Genomic DNA, 17524 nt, shown 5'->3' with positions numbered 1-17524 from the left:
TTTTTTTTTTAAAGGAGAAGGAGCGCACACCCCCCTCCCGACACCCCCATCTCAGCCCCCTCGGCTCGGTGTCTCTCCGCCAAGGGCTCCTCGTCCTTGCCGTGCTTTAAAAGCTCTTTTTGGAAGACTTTCTGTTTTTCTCCACGTCGAGTCAGTTCCGTTCGAATCGAACGAGTCAAAAAAAAAGAAAAAAAAAGGAAAAAAGACAAAAAAAGAAAAAGAACAGAAGCATCTTTGGGGGAAAAAAAAAATAAAATTCCGAACCGTCCGAGAAAGCTGCCGGCGAGATCCAGCGGGGTGCAATAAAGTAGTTTCTTCTCCTTAATTTGCCTGCTCCAGTTGCCAAGTCGCACCACCCCGATCCGGCTTCGCTCCTTCTCCTTGAAGTCCCGGGTCGGACAGACTTCGCAGGTAAGAAGTTCAAAAAATAAATAAATAAAAGGACGCCGCGGCTCTGCCTTTCCTACCTTCGCAGCTCCGGGGCTCTGCGGTGTAATTAATTGCTCCGAAAAGCTTTGACAGCCTTCAGCGGCCACCGCGGGCCGGGGCTGACTTTCTCCCGCTCCCAAATTAAGAGTGATGCCTCGGGGAAGCTGGAGAGGAGCAAAAAATGATCTCGCTGGGGTCCATAACCGGGACCGGCCGCAGAAAAGCTCCTTCCCCAGCGCGTTTCCCCCGCAAACTTTGCCCGGGCCACATTTGTTAAAGGTTTAGCACCTCTGTCCCGTTTGAAAAAGCAACTACAAAAGCCCGTTGGAAAAGCGGGGTGTTAAAGTGAAGAATGTGTGCGAGGGTGATTTATGGCCCCACGAAGTTTTTTGTTTACTCGGAGCAGACCCTAATTACAGGGGCTTCCAAAAAAAAGAAAGAGAGAGAGGGAGAGGGAGAGGTTTCCCAAGCCCTGGGTTTGTCCAGAGCGGGTTTTTCCCTCCCCAGGTCCGGGTGCAGTGGCCAGATGTGATTCACAAACATCTGATTCCTCGAGCTGCTTTTCCTTTTAGCGTTTGACCGAAATGGGGAAAGATGGAGACGCTGCGAAATTCGCCCTAAAAGCGGCGCCTGCCGGGGGGAATCCCGGCCTGGAAAGCTCGGGCTTTGAAAAGGGCTCAGTGTTTGTTTTGGATGGAGGGGGATGTCCTGGAAAATGGGTCATTTCGCTCAAACGCCGCCGCGGGGACGGAAAGGGAGGGCGCGATTTCGCGTGGGAATGTGGGATGCGTTTTATTCTATGGATTTGTGTTGATAATTTCTGGCTCCGGAAAAAAAAAACAACGAACCCCCTCCGCCCTCCGCCGTGAAGGCCCGACGCGCGTTTTAAAAGCGAGACAGGAGAATCTTTTGTAGGGAGGGCGGTGGAAAGGTCGGAAAAATCGAATTAACCCGGGAAAGTTTCTCTACGCACATATATAAATATATATATTTGCGCTCTCTGTTCTCCTCTGGCTCCTTTCCCTTTCGAGCGAGATAATAACTCAGTCCCCGGGACGAGCTGCCAGATCTAAAAATGTCCTCAGACATTGTGAAAGTGGAAAAGTTTGGACTCGGTGTCTGATATTTCCCGAGGCCAAGCGGTGCCTTGGCAGAGAGAGCAGGAGCTCGGATACACGAGCGTCTGTTCGGGTTTTCTCTCCTCTTTATATGTTTTTTTTTTCCCTTCTTTGTGTTCGGTTTTTTCGTCCGAAAATTGCTTTGGGTTACATTTCCTCGGCTTTAGAATTATCTTCGCTCGCCTCCAGCTAAAGTTGAGATTTTTTTTTTCTTTTTTACCAAGCGCTTGATCTGTCGGCGAATGAAACCCGAGAAGAAACCGCAGGCCCTAAGTGGCCGTAATTTAATTGATTTTATCATAAATCACCAACTTCATGAAGAACCAAAGTTTTCATTGAAGTAAATTGATATTAATGGACACTTTCTGATCTTTAACCGTGCAGATCTATGTGGCGGTGGCGGCGCTGCCGCTTCTGGTCTTTTGGGACAGGAGAATTTAAGGGGGAGTTGGTGGTTTTGGGGTTTTTTTTCACCCTTCCACTTCGCGTTTCTCCCACCCTCCCTAAAAAAAACCCCCGACTTTTATTTCCAGCCTGGGGAATGTGATTCCCGGTGTGGAGGTGGGGATTGGAAAGCTCAGCTCCTGGGTGAGACTTGTTTTAGGGGGCCGGGGGGTGAATGAGCCCCGAATAGATGAGTTTCTCGGGGTTATTCCCCCAGGTAGGTTGTCCCTCTCTCCAGGGGTTCCACGGGCGTGTTTTTGGGATATTTGTGTCAAACCCACGCGTGTCCCGACACGGCCACGGCCTCGTGTTAAAAATAGAAATAGGATTTAAATCCTCCCGCCTCCATCCCCAACCTTTCCCGCCTAATTAAAAATTAACGACGGGCTCGGGGCGGGTGGGAGCGCTTTGAAATGGTGATGAGGGGGCCCGAGCGAACACCCTCGGGCTCGGGGAGGGTTTTTGGCCGAGGGCAGCGGCTCGCGTGGGTGTTTTGGGGGGGTGTTTGCAGAGATGCCCCGCGCAGGGAGGACGCAGCTCTCGGGGGTGTCCGCACAGGTCTCTACAGGCGAGAAATATTCGGTGTAAACAGCCCAAAGCAGAGAAATATCGTTCCTTGGCGCTCCTTTCTCCCCCTCCCGAGGCTCCCACCCCCGGTACTGTTGGTCTTTCTGCCTTATCGGGAGGAAGCAGGTAAAATGGAACTCATTTCTTCTCCCGGGTCCCTTCTCCCCTATGCCCAGCTCGTTCTGCAGCGCCAGCCCGGTCCCGGATTCAGGCGAGTATCACCAAAAATAAATAAATAAATAACCGAATTCCTTCCTTTCCTCACAGAAACGGCCCCGGCGGTCGCGTGGGTGCCTGGTCCTCCCGGGGGGGGCGAAGGAATTGCGGTGGGAGAAAAGCTTTGAATCCTCATTTTCTCCCTCTCTCTCTCTCTTTTTTTTTTTTTTTCTAAATATTTTTTTCATTTGGAGGAGGAGGAGGAGGAGGAGGATGGGGGTTCAAACGGGAAGAAACGGGAGCCTGGATGTGAGCGCAGGAACCGAGCCCGTCCCCAGGGTCTTCAGGGGAGGCAGAGCAGCCCCTCTCCGCTCTCCCTGTCCCCAAACCCCGTCATTTCCCCCTCGTTTTCCGTCTTCTCGGCCTCCTTGCCCGTCTCCGAGGCTCTGGGAGCGGCGCTCGCTGCAGTCGCTTTTCCTCCTCAGTATCTCCTTCGGGTTAAAAGATAAAAAAAGGAAAAGAAAACTGGAAGGAAAAATACTAATAAGAAGAAAGGATAAAGCAGCCCAGAAGGTCCCAAAGGCCGGGGCTGCGGCGGGAGGGAGAAAAGGGAACCGCCCGCCCGGCTCCCCGGGAAGTTTGGGGAATTTGCTGATGGGGGAATTAGTGGGACTGGAGGGGGGAGCCGCTCATTTCCCAATTCTCTATAAAATGGGCGAAAGGTTGACGTGTCTCAGTCACGTGAGCGCATCATTCAGGCGATTATTTTGGCGTTTGGAAGGAAGGGGGGGGGTGGGGGGGTGGGGAGGAGGAGAAGGAAAGTGGGGACGGTGATTCCCGGCCCCTCTCCGCGAGCTGCTCCCAAAATAGCTCCTCACCCCGCGAGCTGCCGCCCCCTCGCAGCCCCCTCCCCTCCGATCATCCCCCCCCTCCCCAAATTCGCAGCTCACCCCTCTCTGGGGCCGGGAGAGGTTTTTGGCTGCCCCACGGCAGAGGGGTTCTGGAGGAGGGGGTCGGTGGGATCCAGCCCGGCGGGCGTCGAGGGGTGTTTCCGCCCCTGTTTTTATTTTGGGGTGTTTTGGTTTCTTTTTTTTAAGACAATTCCAAAGCGCTTCCGCTGATTGATCATTAACCCGGTGAGTTATTGCTCTTCCAAGCAAAGGTCAGGGGGAGAAAAAGGTCTAATCTGTCAAGGCAAAGCCACCGCTCACTCAGTTTAATTTTGATTTCTTATCCCGGCCGGCTTCTGTTTGGGGTTTCAGGAGGTCCCGGCCCCTCCATAAGTCTCTCCTCCTCCTCGCAGCTCTCCCCTCCCTCGCGCTCTGTGCCTGTGGAACGGGAAAACCCAAACTCCTTCCCTTTAGCCGCAAAAAGGGCCGCGGGAGGGGGGGCGGCCCCGCGGGAGGGGGCGGTGGGCGCTGCTCCCTGGCCCGGGGGGGCTTCAACCCGCGGGAGGAGCGGAACCGCCCCCGAGAGAAAAATTAATAGAGGGAAAAAAAAACCCCAACCCAAATCAAAACAAAGAACGCGGGGAGGGGGTGGGGGAAACCTGGCTCCATCCCCCTTCTGCCCGTACAGCGGGGGGAGAAATTAAAAACAAAGAAAAACAACCCCCCCCACTCATTGCTGGAGCCGTTATTTATCCCGGCTCCTTTTAGCTGTTTGCTGGTTTCTCTTTTCCCCTCCTCCGCTCCAAATAAACACGTTTTCCCCCCTCTTTTCTCCACCTCCTCGTGGCTTTGCCCACTTTCCTCCTCTTCCTCCCCGGGCCCGGCGTGGGAGGAACTCGCCGAGGCTCGGTTTGGGTTTGCTGAGCTCGCAGGGCAGAAAAGGCGCTTTTCTTTTCTTTCCTTCGTGGTTTTTTTTTTCGCCCCCCCTTCTCTTCACAAAGCTCAGCAGAGGGGACTGAGAAGCCCCAGTGAAGCGGGGCGGGGGGGGAATAAGTGGAATATTGCCAAAGCCGGGTATTAAAGCGCGTGTAATAATAATACTAATAAAAAAATACAGCTACAGGCCGCCGACTAGAGAAGGTCACGAAGCATCCGCGGGTGATTTATGGACTCGGGGATGTTGTCGCGAGCAGGAGCAGGGGTGCGAGGGGAACATTTTTATTTGAGATTAATAACATCAACATACAGAACGGAAACGGGATTATTAAAGCGACCGAATGTTTCCCCGAACGAAAATATTTTTAAATGAGATTGCTTTTTCTTCCTCCTTTCCCCTTCTCCCTTCCCCGGCTCCTCCGCGCCAAAGTTGCGGCGATAAATCTCGGCGTGGCTTTAAAAATGTTTACGGCTCGAACCCGTTAATTGTGGGGCCGAATCGCTGCTGTGTGGATGGTGTCCTCCAACACCATAAAGCATCCCCGTCCTCCCTCCACCCCCTTTCGTGGAGATCCCCCCAGCACGCTGTGGAAACTCAAAAAAAAAAGAGAAACATATTCCGAATCCTTGAGGATTTTCCGCCTTTCAGGAAAAACGGCCTCGTATTTTCCCCTCCTGTTTTATTGTTGGTAGCCTCAAACTAATTAACCGCGCGTATTTAATCTCTTAAACGCCTTTAACTCCCAAACGACCGGCAGAATTTAAGCAAAAGCCTTCGGGACGCTCGTGGGTTTTTAAATTGTGGGCAGAGTTCCCCCCCGGCCGTGGAGAAAGTGGACAAGTGTTTCCAGCCCTAACGCGACCCCCAGGACGGGGGAAGCGCTTCCCTGTCCCGGGAAAGGGGGGGTTCCACGGAGGGAAGGTGGAAGGAAACACCGGAGGGGGGAGGGAGGGCATCAAATCTCCCGGAATAACCCGCTGCCCCCCGGCCGCGATGGGTCCGGGGGGTTCTCGGGGGATGGAGAGTCCCCCAATCCCTGGGAATGTTATCGGGGATCCCTGGAAATGCTATCGGGGGATGGAGAGTCCCCCAATCCCTGGGAATGTTCTCGGGGGATGGAGAGTCCCCCAATCCCTGGGAATGTTCTCGGGGGATGGAGAGTCCCCCAGTCCCGGGAAATGTTCTCGGGAGATGGAGAACCCCCCAATCCCTGGGAATGTTCTCGGGGGATGGAGAGTCCCCCAATCCCTGGGAATGTTCTCCGGGGATGGAGAGTCCCCCAGTCCCTGGGAATGTTATCGGGGATCCCTGGAAATGCTATCGGGTGATGGAGAGCCCCCCAATCCCTGGAAATGTTCTAGGGGGATGGAGAGTCCCCCAATCCCTGGAAATGTTCTCGGGGGATGGAGAGTCCCCCAATCCCTGGAAATGTTCTCAGGGGATGGAGCCCCCCAGTCCCTGGAAATGCTCTGGGGGGATGGAGAGCCCCCCAGTCCCTGGAAATACTCTCGGGGGATGGAGAGTCCCCCCAATCCCTGGGAATGCTATCGGGGATCCCTGGAAATGCTCTCGGGGGATGGAGAGCCCCCCAGTCCCTGGGAATGCGCTGCTTGCTGGGGTGGGCGACAATCTCCGAGGAAATGCCGGGGCTTTTGTTCGGGAGAGCCCGTCTTGTCCCCGCTTCCAGCCCAGGGTCTCCCTCGAGGATGACTCCCCTTGTTCGCGCTTTTCTGACCGAAGTTTCATACTTCTTTTTGTTGTTTCTTTTTGTTTGTTTGTTTGTTTTTCCCTTTCCCCCCCCCTCAGTCCTTCTCCTTCCTCCAAATCCGCCGCTGCCCCGAGGTCGCTGGACCGGCCATCCCAGGACTGGTGAGTTTTGCTGAATCTCCCACCTGGTCCCTGTCTCTGCCCGTCTCTCCCTCCGCACCAGCCTTGGAAGCCTTTTCTTCTCTAAACTCCCACAACGTGACTCTTTTTTTTCCTTTTTCTTTCTTTTTTTATTTTTTTTTTCTTTCCCCTCCCCTCCACCAAACCCCAGGATAAGCAAAAGCTGCCCCGGATTTCAGCTGAGTATTTTCCTTTTGCTACCGGCTTGTCTTTAAACTTCGTGATTTATGGCCGTAAACTTTGAGGGAGTGTTTTAGATGGAAGATATTTCCTGTACTCCCTTTGAAGGGAAATCCAGTCAGATTGCAACATTTGCTGCTGATTTCGTGACGAGTGCGAGGGAGTTACAGTTTAAAGAAAAATAAGCTGCAACCAAAGCAAAAAAAAAAAAAAAAAGGCAATACGCTGGGAGCCTAAAATAACTACTTACAGGAGCTCAACATATAAACGTGCAACGACCTCCTGAACGGGGATTTTTTTCAGCTGGTTAAGGTTAAAACAAAATTTTGCACTTCAGAGGAGTTCCTTGCAGAATCCGAGGTACTTCTGGTTGCCCAGGTGCTCTAAATAAGTCAGTGGAGATCCATATTCAGAAATCTAGAGAGCACTTCAGCCACGGAGAAGTCTTTAAATAGTCCACTACTGTTTTTCCTCTTTCCTTCCCTGGGATTTCAACGCCGGGGTTCCAAAATAGGAGCTGTCTTGTAGCAGAAGATTTATGTTGGAGCAGTTCATAAAAAGCCAGATGAGGGAGGGGGGGGGGGGTAAAGAAAAATAATAAAATCGCAATAATGGTGTTCCCTGGTCGAAACCCTCCCATCTGGGATCCGAAGGCTGCAGCCAGAACAATAGCTGGAAACACCGTAATCCTTGGGATAAGACTTTATCCATCACCTAGAGAACCTTGGCTGTCCAACCCAGAGCGAGTCCTCTTAAAAGTCAGATGTTTGCTTGGACATCCTTCTTTTTTCTTTGCAGAGTCCTCGGCCTAAAGGTGCACACACACACACACACACACACACACAAAAAAAGGGGAAAAAAGGCGCTGGAACCCCCTGGGCGGGTCGTACCTTCCCAGCAACAGTCCAAAGAGCCTTTGTGGCCCCTCTTTTTCTTGCTTTGCTAAACGCAAATTCCCCCCCACGTCAGCACTTTGAGGAATGGAAGGAGGGGAGAAAAATCGCGGCGCGAAACAAAAGTAGCACTTAAAAAAAAAAAAAAGAAGAAGAAGAAGAAGTGCAGACACCTAAATTCCTCGCCCTGCCTTCCTCCCACTCGCCGGCCCCTCCTCGTCACGACACGGACTTTCCCCCTAAAAAACAGCGTCTCAGGGCCGCGTGGGAACGGGGGAGAGGCGCAAATCTGCCTCGCGCGGCCCTCCCGGCCTTATTAATAACGGCAATAATAATCGGCTTTATTGGCCGGCACCGCCTCGGCCTCCCCCGAGGCCCATTCGCCTCCCCCCCCCCCAAACCCCGCAGCCGCTCCCCCCCTCCCGGAGGAGCCCCCGCGGCCGCCGGGACGCGCAAACTTTGCGCCGAAGTTCCGCGGGAGTTGCGCCGACCCCTCCCCGCCCTCCCCCTCCTCCCCTGCCCCTCCGCGAACCCCCGGACCGGCGGCTCCTGTGCCTGCCCTCCCCCCCGGCACCCAAAAAAGGGGGTTTAGGATTGGGGGGGATGCAGGAGAAGGGCCGGGGGGGGGGAGTGGCAGCTCCTGAAGGAGCCGCGGAGGGGCCGGGGGGGCCCCGGGACTGTGGGAACGGCGCATTTGCATAAATTGACACCTAATTGTTAAACACGTGAATCAAAGCCCAGCTCCGCTGTCTTTCCGCCTAGGCCTCTGTCCACCCCGGCCGCAATTAGCATCATTTTTCACGAGTGACGCCGGTCGGGAGGCTCCTCTGGCTCGGCCCGGCAATCCCACCCAAATCTTTTATTTTTAAATACCCCCTCCGCTTTATTCCACCCCCCACCCCCCTCCTCGCCCACCCCCGACTCCCCCGTAGCCCGGATTCTTTTCGTTATTATTTTAATCCCAGCCAAGCATCGCGCAGTTAAACGGGGGGTGGTGTGGGGGGGGTGTTGTGTTCAGCTTTTCTTTCTTTCTTTTTTTTTTTTTTTTTTTTTCCCTCTCCCTTCTCCTTTCCCTTCTTCCCCTTTGCTGTGGTAAAGCAGAGGCCATTGTTATCAGTGAGCAGCGCGTACCAGTCCATAGGGCAACCAGAAATCTCAGGGTTTGTCCATTCAAAGCCCCGCAGCTTTTCTGCACATCTTGGAAGCTGGAAAGCATCTTGATTTCTTTTTTTTTTTTTTTCCCTTCCCCTCCTCTCCCCCAAACGGAGACCGAGAGACAATTTGAGCTGCCGTAACCGAAAGCTCCACTGGCTGAGCCCCCTCCCCCTCTGTTTTGGCTTTTTTTTTTTTTTAATACATATATCCATGCCTATGCCGGATTTTTTTTTCCCCCTCTCTCTCTCTCTCGTATATTCCTTTAACGCTTTTTTTTAAAGGAAAAAAGGGGGGGGTGTCATTCCTTGCTTATTGATTGCGTGGATGCTGGATGTGAAAATATATTATGTCTGCCTGGGCTTTGCTCGTCAGAGACTAAGGTAAGCCGGACTCAAATAGGCTATCACTTTGTGAATGGCGGAGTATATGTCCCAATGATTTATGACCATATGACTCCAATCTCGGTTCAAGAAGAGTTCACAAGCTTTAAGGCTTCCTTCCACGCAGAGCCTCCTTTGCAGCCCTCATCCAGGGCCCTTTCCCCCCCCTCGGCCGCCCCCCCGCTTTACAACTGGGGAGTTCTGCTGGGGGGGAAGCTCCGCCGGTGGGGGGAGGGAAGAGGGAAATTTTAGGAATGTCTCTCTTATTTTTCAGGCGTCTCCAGCGCCAGGCGGGTCGCTGCGAGCCGAGCTCCTTCCGAGCGGCCGACCCATTGTTACGGGGGCGCGTTAGGAATATTTATTATTAATAATAATTTAAATTAAAAGCCGGGGCGATGCCTGGCTCCTCCGGCTCCGCGAAATGTACCTTAGGAGGGGGCGGGGGAGGGGAGAGACGCTGCTCTTCTTCCCCAGCACACTCAGGTTGTGAATTTAGGATTTCCAACATGGAGGGGACGGCTTTCCGGCAGAATACCTCTGCATTAGCTTCCTTTTATCTTTTTCCCCCGACCGCCTGATTTTTTTTCTCCCCCCCGAGCATCCTCCTCCCCGCGGCCCTTTCCCTCTCGCACCTTCCCCCGATACCTATTTGCTTTTTATTTTTTTATTATTATTTTTCTTTTTAAATGTCTCTAAATCCTCGCCCTCCAAAGTTGCGGGCGAAGAGTTTGTGGTTAAATGTTGCCGCTCGCAAAGTGAAACTTGGAGCGCGGTGGAAACGGCGGATCCTGCCCGGCTTTAATTGGAACGGGAGATCATCGAATATTTATTATTCTGCCTGGGATTTTTTTTTTTTTTTAAAGCAATTCCTTGGAGTAAATAATTAGGATTGCGGCCGTCCTGGGCGAAGATAAATGAGCGGCATTTGTGAGGCGCTGAGAGATGAGGTACAAAGCAAATCCGTGGAAGCCACAAGCCAGGGAGCTTTTGGACGAAGGGGGTTGTAAATTTATTTTATGGACATTTAAAAAAAAAACCAACCAACAACACAACAAAAACCCCCAAAATCACCGCTGTTATTTTTAGCTGAGCCTCACAGCCCTGATTTAGGTTTGTTTTGTCGTTTTGTTTTGCGAGGTTTGTTTTTTTTTAAAGAAACCTTGGCCAGCCAGGAAGGCCTTGGAGAAATTCCCACCTCTGCCCTGGCAGATATTTTCAGCAAACCTATCCATAATAAAGGCGCTGCCGTTTTGTAATTAATTCGCGGCTCCTCGGCTCGGGCAGCGGGATCTGCTCTTTTTTTTTTATTTATTTTTTTAATAAGACATATTTATCATGGCGAGGAAGGCGAAGGAGAACAACTCCCCGCGAGGAGCTCGTCCCCTCCGGAGACAATGAGACATCTCCGTGGGAGAGACAACGCGGACCTGGGAATGCAGCAAGGATTTAATCGGGGTGAAAAAAGCCGAGCGGTCCCTCCGTGGACGCGTTGTCTGAGGCTGTGGTGGAAGCAAACGGAGGTTTCATGTGACGTGACATAAGAACGCAGCAGTCAGGGAAGGGGGGGAGAAAAAAAAAAAAAGAGATGTTATTTATTGTCGAGCCGCGGCTTCTGTTAAACCCCGGCACTTAAGAAATATCGCATCAGGCTTTATCTCCGCCGAGTTTATTTTATTTTATTCTCCAGAATGAAAGAGCCCAGATAAAATTAAATATACAAGAGATACGATTAAATATACAGTGGGTATCAAGTGGCCAAACAAAACGCACAGTGGCTCCTCGCAAACTCTTGGCTGCAGGGAGAAGTCTCCCTGGCTTTTTTAAACCCGGGTGCTGCTGGATTGAGCCTCACCCATCAGATTATTTTCAGACCGAGATAGTTTTGCCGGTTTTGAGGGTGTTTCTGCTCTGTCTTTATGGTGGAAAAAGTTTATGCTTTGAGGAAAGAAAAAAAAAGAGAAGGAAAGAGATAAAAGAACCGTAAAAAAGGTCAGAGAGAAGGGGAAAAGGGAAGGTTTCGTTTTGTAATTTTAGGCTTTGGAATGGGGCTTTTTTTGGGCTTTTTTAGAGCTTGGGTTGAGGGAGGGAGGAAGGATGAAAAATCAAAGGGGGAGAAAGTTAAGAGCAAATGGCCTGGTGACGTGTTTGTTTTCCAAAGGGGGGGAAAAAATTAGCAACGGCAACTGGACTGGTTTTGGAATCAACATCTTGCCAAGGGTAGCTCCGGATTCAGGAGGGCTGAGTACAAAGCCATGCAGGCAGGGAAGGGGGTTGTTTTCTAAATACAACCTGTGCTTCCAGAGGGGGAGAGGGAGAGAGAGAGAGACACTCAGGAGCAGGCCAAAGGCAGCACATTCTTGAATTGGTGCCCCTGCTTAAATCTGCTGAGAATATTTGCTCTGAATTCCAGAGACATTGTGAGTTCCTGTGCAAACAGCAAAGGGAGCCAACTGTGCCAGGACATGGTTACCTGGAGAAAACATATTGCTGTTTGCTGGTTTCAGCTTCAAAACAAACAGAGCAGGCAGAGGCCCTGCAACAAACCCACCAGACTTTTAATTTCGGAAGGTGCAACGTTGTTGTGTGTGTGAAGGGCTGGTTTGAATAGGTCAGGGCTGAGAAAGCAAGACTTTCATTCCTTTCATGCTTGTGGCCAGCAATTCTCCCTTCTGGACCCCAAGATTTGGGTTATTTCTCGTGTTCTGTGGATGTGTGCACGTGACACACACCCCCACGGATGCACCCACGTGTTTAATGGGGAGTGTGTGCAGATCTATTTAATTGTGCAGCATATAGAGAAATACAGGAGGAAATAGATGTGTGCAGATGAAACCACGTGGGCTTTTGGAGCACGTTGAACATCCTGGCAGGGGGGGAAAAACAACAAAAAAAAGGTGCAACCAACAGCCAACCAAACCAACCAGGAAAAATGTTGTGTCCCCCCCCCCAAAAAAAAAAACCAGCTCAACTTTTGCACTGTAACGTTTGTTGGAGCCTCCTTAGGCTGCACACGGGACGAAATCTGCTCCAAGCATCTGTTCCTCCTGTTCTGCGGGACCCTATTCATGTCATGGGCCTTTCAGGCCCCAAGATGGATTCCTAGGCCGGGGACTATTATTGTGTGTTTTCTCCTAACCTTTCAGGTCAGCTTCCAACAGACAGCTGGAAACGGCCTGTCACGTGGCCTCGGGGTGCCAATGTTCTGCCATAGGGGTGTCAGGACCCTGGTAGCCGGAAAAATCGTTGTGGGGAGCCCCAGAGATGCAGAAGACCACGTACTACGACGGCTCCACGCTCTTCGGGGGCGGCTACTCCTACGGGAGCGCCAACGGCTTCGGCTACGAGGGCGCCCAGCAGCCCTTCCCGGCGGCCTCTCACGTGGAGAGCGACTTCCAGAGGTCTGCCTGCTCCCTCCAGTCTCTTGGCAACACGACCAAGAGTAAAGAGCTGAACGGGAGCTGCATGAGGCCCAGTTTGCCCCAGGAGCACCACCCGCCCCCGCCCGTGTCGCCGCCCCCCAACCCCGCCAGCAGCGCCGGCGGCAACAGCAATAACCAGCCTGGCAAAAACGCCCCCGGCAAGGCCAACCTGGGTGCCAACGCCAGTCTCACCAAGCAGATCTTCCCCTGGATGAAGGAGTCGAGGCAAAACTCCAAGCAGAAAAACAGCTCCCCCAGCGCAGGTACCCGGGCGTGCTCTCGGGGCCGTCTGTCTGTCCGTCTCCCGCTCGCCCCGCGCAAGGTGGGGGAGCCACCGGTCAGGGGGGGCCCGTCTGGAGGGAGGGGAGGACAGAGAGGATGCAGAGAGGATGCAGAGAGGATGCAGAGGGGATCCTGGCGCTGGGCACAGCCCATCTTGCAGCTCTGGCCCCGCACACTCGGTTTGTGTCCGACACAACCCGACCCCTGCGGGCAGGTGGTTGTTCACAGGTGGTGTCCGACCGTGCAGACACAGGAACGTGGAGATGGGCACCCACCTGCTCAGCCTGGGGCTGCTAAAGCTGTTTGTTCTCCTCCCACCTCCCTGCCCCCAGACATGGCAGCGAACACGGGGTGTGTGGGCACCCAGGGAGCAGATGCACAAACATCTGCACCTCCTTGCACAGAGACACAGCAAAGGCTGTCAGGATCCAAAAAAAATATAAAATCACGTTGGGAATATCCCTGTTCTGACAAATATATTGGTGTAAACTCTGTGGCGCACACTTCACCCTACATTAATATAATTTAGCTGTTACATCACATTTCTCTCACAAAAAGGGGGGTACAAACGTGAGCTGGTGTTGGACAACGTGCACTCAAATACTTGTGTCGCACAAACACCAGACACACAAATATTTGTGTTGCACAAACACGAGCCACACAGGATGTGTGTGTGTGTCTGAGTGTGTCTGAGGGTGCATTCCCACCTCAGCAAACCAAACACCTCCCAGCCCTGCCCCGTGTTAGCACTAATTGGCTTTGCAGCGCCCGCCCCCCCCCCGCCAAATATTATTTTCTCGAAATTATCTGCTGGAAATAATCGACTCCTGAATAAATGGCCCTGGAATCCTTTTCTACATGACATGATCAAATTTTCATAAAGCAGGGGCAGCTTTGGAGAACAGAACTCTTAATAAATGCCATGATTATGGAGTGCAGGCTAATGTGAAGGGGCGATGAAGGGGGAGGGGGGTCGAGCTCCCGCGCCCGTTCCAGGATTTATTAAGAACCGATGCATTCAATTTCTGCCTGTAAGTAATTATCTTTTATTTCATTTTGGGGGCCCCGGCAGAAACCTGCGGCGGCGAGAAAAGCCCCCCGGGCTCCTCGGCCTCCAAGAGGGCCCGCACGGCCTACACCAGCGCCCAGCTGGTGGAGCTGGAGAAGGAATTCCACTTCAACCGCTACCTGTGCCGGCCCCGGCGCGTGGAGATGGCCAACCTGCTGAACCTCAGCGAGAGGCAGATCAAGATCTGGTTCCAGAACAGGAGGATGAAGTACAAGAAAGACCAGAAGTCCAAAGGCGTGGGCTCCTCCTCGGGAGGGCCCTCCCCCACGGGCAGCCCGCCCCAGCCCATGCAATCCTCCGCCGGCTTCATCAACGCCTTGCACCCCATGGGCGGCAGCTACGACGCCCCCTCGCCGCCCTCCTTCAACAAACCCCACCAAAATGCCTATGCCATGTCCAGTAACTACCAAAACCCCATCAAAGGCTGCCCCTCCCAACAGAAATACGCCAACACCGCCCCCGAGTACGACCCGCACGTCTTACCGGGCAACGGGGTGGCCTACGGGACTCCCAGCATGCAGGGCAGCCCCGTCTACGTGGGGGGCAACTATGTGGATTCTATGCCCGCCTCCGGCCCCTCCCTGTACGGCCTCAACCACCTGCCCCACCACCAGGCTGCCAGCATGGACTACAACGGGCCCCCCCAGCTGCCCCCGGGCCAGCACCACGGCCCCTGCGAGGGCCACCCCACCTACACAGACCTTTCCAGCCACCACGCTTCTTCTCAGGGCAGAATCCAAGAGGCGCCCAAGCTCACCCACCTGTGATAGGGAGCCGGGGTGAAGCAGCTGGGAGCCCCCCGTGGGGCAGGGGAGAGGGGGAGAGGGCAGGCTCAGCTTCAGGAACATTTGTGTTGAGCTGGTTTCCTTTCTTTCTTTCCCTGGCGGGGATGTCTCCACCGGCTTGTCGTGCTCGCCGTTGTTGTTTCTGGGATTTCTTGGGCGCCCTTTGGGTGTTGGCTGCCCAAAGCAGTTCTCTCTCTCTCTCTCTGAAGGGATAGACCTCCTGTGTTTCAACACAAATGCTTCTGAAACGGGCTTGGGGTGGTTTTGTGGGAATGTGGCGGATTCGGAGCAGCGACACCCCTGAGCTCCAACCCGAGCACAGATCACCACCGACAGTCCTTGGACAACTGGAAAGGAGAAGAGTCAACCAGCCAAGTGTCTCTGCACCCACACAAACATGCACACAATTAGAAGAGATTCACAGGGGAATTACCCTCTGGCTCCTCCTCGAGATCAACCTGTGCTTTCCTCTCCAGAGAGGAAGGGAGTCCTTTTTCCACCGAGTGACTTCCCACCGGCCCCCACAGGGACTGCAAATATCCACACCTGCCAACGCGTGGGATCCACGCCCTTCCCCTCCAGGCCCCGCTCCCCCTCTCAAAAATAACAATAATAACACTAAAAGCGAACAAACAAACAGAAAAATCAGAATAAAAGAGGTCTAAGAATCACAAAGGGTTCGGGAAACAAGTTTTTGAGATGCCTAAACCCCCTCCCAGCAGTGAGAGAGCAGCCCAAAGAGAGGAAGGAAGAGTTGACAGGTCTGAATATTTCCCCGCCTTTGCCTCTGATGACGTGAAGTTTGTAGTTTTTTGGGGGGAGTTGGTATTTTTTTCTTAGGGGTTCGTTGACAGAAAAGCAATCTTAGGACTTAGAGGTCCTACGCTTCTTTCCTCCTCTTCTCTCTTTGACCTTACGTGAAAACAGGGTATATTTGAACACATGGAATGTCCTCCAATCGAAGCAGAAGTGAATGGCTCACTGGGATTTGCTGATGCTTTCTTGTCTGGACATCTTTGTTGCACTTAGAGTTTACATATAATGGGTATTAAAACAACTTTGAAGGGCTCTCGTCCACCTCAGCCGAGGGGCCCTTCAATAGGTGTGTGTTCTGGTGAACATTCATATATATTTATTGGTTATAGCCAGTTTAAAATATTTTCCCTTTTTTTGTATTATTTATCCCCGATATTACGTATTTATATGAGGGAAAGAAAGAAAACAAAAAAAAAGAATCAAATTGTACTTTTTTTAGTATTTACTTGTTACAAAGGACATTGTGTTTTCCTTGTCATTGTACAACGAGCTTATTTTAGTTATTGTAATTTAGAGAGACCAGTAGTTTTATGTTACCTTCGTACTTATGAATAATGTAATTAGTTCTACTGGAGGCATGAGAGCAGAACCAGACTGTAATTGTATAGTCCTGAATTAGAAGAACTATAGCTAATCCCTCCCTCCCACCTCACCCCTCCTCTTTGGAGAGCTTTCTTTGTTCTTACAGTAGTTATTTTATTTCCTCGCTTAAAGGGTTGTCTGTCGAACAATTCTTGAATAAACTTTCTGTTATCAATTTTTATCTCGTCCTATCGGTCGGATTGAAAGGTAAAAAAAAAATAAATAGGTTGTTTGTAGGTAAAAAAATCGCGAAGGGAAGGCGAGGAAGGGGCGGAGGAGTGGAGGTGCCAGGACTGGGCTCGGCGAGCCATGTTTGGGGGGAAATCCTGGGAATTGGGGCCCCCTCCGCGCATCCCAACCCGCGCCCGCGGCCACAAAGAGGGAATCACGTGGCGCCGGGGCCGGGCTTCCATTGGGCCGCCAAGGAAAACAAAGGAAAAGGATTAATCCCAAAAAAAAGGAAAAAAAAAAAAAGAAAAAAAAAAAGGCAAAAAAATAGGGGAGAAATTAAAAAAAAAAAAAAAAAAAAAAGCCCAGACTTTCCACGCGGGACCTCGGAAGTGAAGAGAAATTAAATCAATTAATGAATTAATGTGTTATTTAATTATTAATAAAGAAGCGAGGGGGTGCGATGCACATGCGTGAACACACGAGCACACGCACACACGTGTGCACAGGCGAACACACACAGAACACACACACCCCCCCCACATCCCACACCACCCAAAATCGTGATTAAAAGGGGGGGAAAATGAATGTTACACCATCAGTGAGAGCAAAAGGGAGAGCAACCCTCTGCCAGCAGCGAAAGCAGATGGGGTAATACCGTGAATAATTTGCCTTTTACGCTCCAAAGCCCTAAGAAAACTTATATTCAAGCAGCGAGGAGCAATAAAAGTTTTATGGTCCTGCAAGAGGGGCGAAGCGCTTGTCAGGCTCGGAACGCTCCGTTCCTGGGGCCGAGGAGGAGGAGGGGAAGGTCCCCTGCACGGGAGGAGAGGGGGATCTGATTCCCACCGGGAGAAAAGGGGCGAAAAGGCCGCGAAAGGCACCAAAAATTCGGGGTGGGCTGTGGAAAGGTGTGAGTGTGTTTTAGACACCTGCGTGCACAGCCAGGGGTGTCCGGAGAAACCCCCGGGGGTAAAAAGGCGCAGCGGAGAGAGGAGCCCGCGAGGGCTGAAGGGCCGATGCCGTTCTTCCCCGCTCCCTCCTAATAAATGAAGTTCCAGGTTAATAATTAGAACCTCCCCGCGACAATAAATAACGGGAGCGCGGGGAGACAGGGCTTGTTTTTCTGCCCGGCCCGGGCCCGGGTTCTGCCCGCCCATGCAGGGAACAATTTCCCGGCCGGGGTTGCTATAATTTAAAAGCATAAAAGCATAAAAGCGTGCAGGCTCTGGTGGGGAATCGCCTCAAAGAACAAGGGTCCGGCGTCGCCTTCCCCCCTCCCGCCCCCCTGGAATGTGTTTTTCCCGTCGCCATGTTGCCGGGTCGGTGGCGGGGATTCCCAGGAAATAGTTACAACCGGGAAAAAA

At 52.3% G+C, this 17524-nt stretch overlaps 1 protein-coding gene across 1 annotated transcript; it reads left to right on the top strand.

The window, feature by feature from the left end:
- Positions 1 to 10365: 10365 nt before the first annotated feature.
- HOXB3 (homeobox B3) lies at positions 10366 to 16164 on the top strand. Its single transcript, XM_064636379.1, has 2 exons — positions 10366 to 12718; positions 13810 to 16164. The coding sequence occupies exons 1-2, from the start codon at positions 12298 to 12300 to the stop codon at positions 14571 to 14573; spliced, it is 1185 nt and encodes a 394-aa protein (XP_064492449.1). The 5' UTR covers positions 10366 to 12297; the 3' UTR covers positions 14574 to 16164.
- The last annotated feature ends 1360 nt before the right edge of the window (positions 16165 to 17524 follow it).

Source organism: Pseudopipra pipra, chromosome 26 (genome assembly GCF_036250125.1).
Source record: "Pseudopipra pipra isolate bDixPip1 chromosome 26, bDixPip1.hap1, whole genome shotgun sequence".
Classification (NCBI taxonomy): Eukaryota; Metazoa; Chordata; class Aves; order Passeriformes; family Pipridae; genus Pseudopipra; species Pseudopipra pipra.
Note: the sequence above shows the minus strand (reverse complement) of the source record. Positions and strands in the feature narration are given on the sequence as shown.

Coding starts and splice junctions, on each gene's coding strand:
- HOXB3 (XM_064636379.1), top strand. CDS start 12,298: ATGCAGAAGACCACGTACTACGACGGCTCCACGCTCTTCGGGGGCGGC. Junction 12,719..13,809: donor AAACAGCTCCCCCAGCGCAG/GTACCCGGGCGT, acceptor GGGCCCCGGCAG/AAACCTGCGGCGGCGAGAAA.